The sequence below is a fragment of the Astyanax mexicanus genome, chromosome 3 (assembly GCF_023375975.1).
Source record: "Astyanax mexicanus isolate ESR-SI-001 chromosome 3, AstMex3_surface, whole genome shotgun sequence".
NCBI classification, from domain to species: domain Eukaryota; kingdom Metazoa; phylum Chordata; class Actinopteri; order Characiformes; family Acestrorhamphidae; genus Astyanax; species Astyanax mexicanus.
This window is the reverse complement of record NC_064410.1, coordinates 21,636,433-21,642,257: the sequence shown is the minus strand read 5'-3', so window position 1 is coordinate 21,642,257 and position 5,825 is coordinate 21,636,433. Positions and strand designations below refer to the sequence as shown.

Below are 5,825 nucleotides of genomic sequence, written 5' to 3'. Positions count from 1 at the left end.
TTCTTCCACCTAACATTTTTTTTCATCCCCTTGTGATTTCTGGTTAAATTGCGATTTCATTCTCTCTCTCTCTCTCTCTCTCTCTCTCTCTCTCTCTCTCTCTCTCTCTCTCTCTCTCATTTTAATGCTGCCCTCCCTTATGTCGTTTTATTCTCCTCTTATTGTTGTAATCAAGGAAGACTGATTTTAGTGTCGACCTGTACACGTCTGCCCGCCGTGCTGAATTTTCACCCGAGACTGGATTTTCAAACAAGCCTAATTTGGCGGGAAAACCGCGAACCTGGCAACTCAGGAGAGGAGAGACGCTACTCAGTAATGTTACACACTAGAGGACGCTCTCACTGTATTTATACACATACTGAAGTTTTACTAACACTAAAAAGTGCTCACATTAAGTAGAAAGGGGGTGATTAAAGGGGGAATATAATTAAGCCTTTTAGCAATGTTGGTTTTATCCAATACGTTAGTTGTTAAAGCATAACATATTTTAGGATATAGACCACGCCCCAATTAGCTTTTTAATTTCCTAACCCTTAGTCCTATCTCCCAGGTGCACTTTAACCTTATGGCAAACAACATGGCACATCAACTATAGACATATATATCATAGCAACCACCCACTGCTACCCTGTCACCTACTTTATTTTCACTCGCCTTATCTGCAGGGGAGGGCCACCACAGATCAGGTGGATCAGACACAGCAGTGCTCCTGGAGTTTTTAAACACCATAGTTTCCCTGCCGGACTGTGCATTGTCTCTTTAAGAGTCAAAAGCCACCACAGGTATAGCGGGTATGTTGCCACCCATCCCGTAAAATACGGAATCGTGCTTTATTTGGCAATGAAATGTTGTGTCCCAACATGGGATGTGATTTATTATATATTTCCAAAAATGTCCAATACATATGTCTGTCACTCACACATCAAAAATAAATCTGACAACAATAATCGATAATGATCTGGTTGTGCTTTTGCCAAAAGATGCCAGTGCATGGGGCACTGTGTACTTGTACTCAGATGGAATGACAATAAAAGCCTCTTGACTTGATTTATTTGTACACAATGGTGACAACTGCTAATATTGTTCCAGGTTTAAATAGCTTTTCTTTTTCATATTGCAGTAATAGTAACTCTGTAGTTGCTTATATATACACACATGATTTTGGTAAAATACAGCTCTAATGAACATTCCAAACATTGCATGTAGTTCAAGACAAAATCATCAATGTATGTCAGAATAAAAAAAAACACTTGCATTGCAGCTTATATATAAAAATATATTTTCTTTATTGGTAAAAACAAAAAAGTGCATCAGAAATTCAACTTCTCATATCTTTCTCAGATGATTACAGTGAAAACAGAATAATACAGTACAAATACAACTATGTTTAAAGTTAACAACTGTTTAAATAAGTACAAAACTGTACAGAGTCTCTACAGTTTTTACACAACGTGTATCCGTCATTATTTTTAATGCGTCAAGGTTTCTTATTTTAAATAAGCAGCAAACAGTACAATAAACTGTTTGTGATTTAGTCCCATATAACATGGGTTAATCTCATACCAAGAACTCTCGGAAGTCAATATAGATTACTAACTAATTCAGTTAGGTTGCGAGTAAACATGGTTAGCCCACTTGAAAGAGTGAGATGCAAATAATTATAATACATTTTTAGAATGTTTTTGCTATTAAATTCTATAGAAATCGTCAATTAATTAAATCCCTCTCAGGGACAAATTCTACATATTAAAACTAAATTTCAAAATGCTCTAACATTTATAGTTTTCAGTGCTTCAGGTCCACTCTAGCCTATGCATGAATCAACACAGGTGCAGACCAGTCAAAGAGCCATGTGACTTCAGAGCTGCACAGAAATGCTACACAAAAAAAGCCAAGTGAGGCTCCTCTTCATATTGAACATTCATACTCCATAGAGCAAATTTTACATTTGCGGTCAGGGAAAAAAAACAAAACAAAACAAGAAACACAGAAAGCTGCCTCGCATATGCATGAGCTAGATTGTCAGTACATGTGTGTTTGTGCTATTTTCTGTTTGTCTTTGTACAACATCTGGCTGCATTTCACATGCCATTTTCATAGTCCCCAAACATTCTTCGTGCGTTTGAAGCAAGGAAGATATCGTTCTCTCGTGGGCAGTCATAGTGGCAAGAGCAGGTCTTAATAAACATCATCTTCCTCTTAAAGGAGTCTCCCTCAGGGCAGCGGAACTCTACCTCAGCGGTAATGGTGGTTTGCGGAGTGCAGCAGCGTCCATCTGTACACACTCCACAGAACTTGGGCTTGTACGTCCGCACGCTCCGACAGCCAGACAACTCAAAGTGCATGCCCTGCAGATTCTTTGGAGTTCTCACACACTTTTTGCCTTTCTGTAAAGAGAACCATTGGAATAGGATGAGACAGAGCTACAATGCACGAAAGATAATAACCAAAAAAAAACAAGTTAATTCTTCTTTCAAAAAACGTTACTGTATTTTTCGCACTATGAGGCACACTGGATTATAAGGCACAGTATCAATGGACATCTACTTTTTTGGTCTATTTTCGTGGTGTGGTTAGCAGCTAATGCTAATACTGCTCCAGCAGTGCTAGCAGGGGTTAGCAAAAGGCTACAGGCCGATGATATTCACTTCTGAATGGCAAAAAGTGCCAGCACTAAGTGTGGTAACGGGGGTAATGCTTATGCTGCTCCAGCGGTGCTAGCTGGGGTTAGCAGCAGGCTACAGGTCGATAATACTCACTTCTGAATGGTGAAAGCTAGCCCTTAGCCTGGTTAGCAGCTAATGCTAATACTGCTTCAGTCTATGTGCTGGAGAACTAAACTTAAACTCCTGTATTACGCTGTACCTCAGCCAAGTGGCTTTACTGCTTCTTACAACCTGCCTGGTAAAATTCATACAAAAGACACACCAAATTATGAGGCACACTGACGATTTTTGGGAAAGTTTAAGGATTTTAAGTGTGCCTTATAATGTGAAAATATGGCATTTTTAGTTTACCTTGATAACTTTTTCTTGTTGGACTTGGCAAGGCCGGATCATGCAAACACGAGTTTGTCGCTCCAGCTGGCATCTTTCATTGGCGTTGGTGACGCGGGAGGACACGCCCATACCACAGGTCACCGAACACTCACTCCACTCTGTGGTCTGCACAATGCAGTTGTCCCCTGCACTCTCAGGCTCTGGACTCTCCAATGTCCGATAAACTAAGAGATAAAATGGGAAAGTAGAAGTGTGAAAATATGCCTTGGCTTGTCTTACATTGGAAATAAGTCAAATTCTACATAATAAATGTTTATTAAATATCACAATGTCATGAAAAAAAAGTACTTGCCGAGAGACCTACCAGCCATGGCTGACTGGAAGGGATCTTCCTGAGGCGTCTCGTCACACACCCACTCCTCACAGCACTTGCCAGGGATCTGGATGCGTCGAGGGTATGGGCAGTCTGGAGAGGGAAGGCGGATGTCGCTGGCACAGGTTGGCACACAGCCGATCTCTCCGTTCATGCAGACACACTGGTGCTTGCAGCTGGGCTGAAATGTCTCCCCACTGTGGTAGATCACTCCACCCAGATCACACATCTGACCTTCCTGGGCTGCCAATGAAAAAGGAAGAGAAAAAAAAACTGTAAATGCCACAGAATTTTATGATTTTTGTTTTTATTTCCTGGGCTAATTCGGTCCTTTCCCTGACTATATATGTAGCTGTTCAGGTGAACCAACTGGTTATCAATAGTTACAAAAGAATGCTGCTCTAAAATGTTGAGAGCAATGTAGAAGAACATCTAACCATTATTGAATGAGTTTGCAGATGCCAACCTCAATAGTACAAAAGAGTGCACCACTATGTAACAATAAAAAAAGGCAAAAAATGTTGCATTCTACTTAATATTCTAAATCAATTTTCCATGCAACAGTACACTCACCCATGCAGATTCCATTCTCTGTGTCGCTCAGCAAAGCATAGTCACAGTAAAGGTCCTTATGGTGGTCACATGGCTCCAGGAGAGAGCAAGGCTCCCCTGCCTGTCTGGCACACACCTTGCAGCAGCCACAGCCATCCAACACCAGACTGGTCCCGAAAGGGCAGAGCGGAGTCTCAGGAGGGCAGTTACAGCTCTGAGAACAGTCTTCACTCACTACCTAAACAAGAGAATTAACGGAAAATATGTTAGCAAGTTAGGGCATGGTCAGATGTAATGAGCTTTCTGCAATCTTCTGAAATTAAAAATATTTTCAATATATTATGTAATTCCTCAATTAAAAACTCTTTATTAGCTCCAGGGACAATTGCAGAATATGTTACTACCAGACCTGCCTGTGAACTCAAAGCATTGTTGTTACAATACAATACAAAGCTTACTATAAGCTTACTGCCACTGGGTGGCAACACAATCTAACCAGTTATGGCCAGCAGCACTGACAGTCCTAAACCAATGTTCCCCACTGAGTGCAATTAGCACAATACTGCACAATATATTATTTTCTTTGCCTTTAAGAACACAAATGACTCATCTACTAAGACAGCTGGCAACTTGACAATTTGGTAAGTTGCCAAATCTGCTAGAACATCTACATTACTACATCCATCCTGATCCTAAATACCTGAAAACTGACCCACACACAAGTGTAAACAAACATGTTAAACAGCTGCTGCTGCTGCAGCCATGAGGCATAACAAACATCCTTCAGCCCAGTATTTCTCAGCCCTGATCCTGAAAGCCCACTGACATGCACTTTATTAGAGTTTATTAGAGTTTTTCCTGCTCTAAACACACCTGATCAAACTAATTAGCTTATTAGTTGCCCAATATTGAGTTAGAAAAGAAGAAAAGCTGTAATATGTGCCCCAAGATCCAGGTCTAGCTCATAATTTAGCTCATGCCCAGTCTATCTGTATGTTTTTTTTTGTATATTAATCTATATTGATCTATTGAAACTGTCCATGGATCAGTGGTCTTTAACCCTTTCAGACCCTGCATCTATTACAATGGACATCATGTTTTGTTGCACATAACACTATTTAAGAGCGGTTGTCCATCAGAATAGACCATGAACCAGCCAATGAACAAGATTATAAAGCAATTAAAACAGTAGCTTGGCCCCTCCCACCCACTGTACTGGAAAAACAGTAGTGCTACAACCATTGAGTAACAGCAAAGTACCAGCTATTTTTTTCTAATTTAATGTGATTTAAAACACATCGTGTGTTTTTTTTTTTTTACTTTTTAGGGATGGTTTATGAAATAAACAGGTTTTTAAGAAATATAACACACATATTTATTTTAAATGTTTAATATTCCATGAACTCTCGAACAGCTATAGCTAATAAAAATATCAGCACGTGCACATTAATGTTACACACACAGGCCTGTATCTGAGGAATTCTGAACATTCAGCAGCTTACCATGTGAGTCAGGAGCAGCAGCAGGCAGGCAGTGCGGAGTGTTTTCCCGGGCATGCTGAGACTGAGTGTGGACGGAGAGCGCGTGCGCCTCTGCTTTGTTTTCCTTCGCGGATTGAAGCTCGAGCTGAAGTGCACGAGCTGCTTAAATAGCAGCAGAACGGGGTGTAGCCGGGTAGGCGAGGTTCTGCCACGCGACCCAGAGGGGTGAAAATATCTGAATTCCAGATGGCCTTTCCTTATGTTCGGCCACTCTGACCCTGTAGACCAGTTTCAGTCTCCCAGTCTCAGCCGTGTATCAGATTCCAGCTCTCTGCCAGAGGAAAATACCTATGGCTTTCCTCTGCTTTTCTCATTCAGATGTGCACCATAAAAATATGTAAGGTAATATATAATATTTAT

At 40.7% G+C, this 5,825-nt stretch overlaps 1 protein-coding gene across 2 annotated transcripts; it reads right to left on the bottom strand.

The window, feature by feature from the left end:
• Nucleotides 1-1,262: 1,262 nt before the first annotated feature.
• ccn2b (cellular communication network factor 2b) lies at nucleotides 1,263-5,596 on the bottom strand. Of its 2 annotated transcripts, none has more exons than XM_007253042.4 (5): nucleotides 5,427-5,596; nucleotides 3,946-4,162; nucleotides 3,364-3,615; nucleotides 3,018-3,223; nucleotides 1,263-2,387 (listed from the first exon to the last, which is right to left on the bottom strand). In XM_007253042.4, the coding sequence occupies exons 1-5, from the start codon at nucleotides 5,478-5,480 to the stop codon at nucleotides 2,082-2,084; spliced, it is 1,035 nt and encodes a 344-aa protein (XP_007253104.3). In that variant the 5' UTR covers nucleotides 5,481-5,596; the 3' UTR covers nucleotides 1,263-2,081. The 2 variants fall into 2 exon arrangements, with proteins under 2 accessions (XP_007253104.3, XP_007253103.3); XM_007253041.4 differs by having other exon boundaries at nucleotides 3,352-3,615; nucleotides 5,427-5,588.
• Between the last annotated feature and the right edge of the window lie 229 nt (nucleotides 5,597-5,825).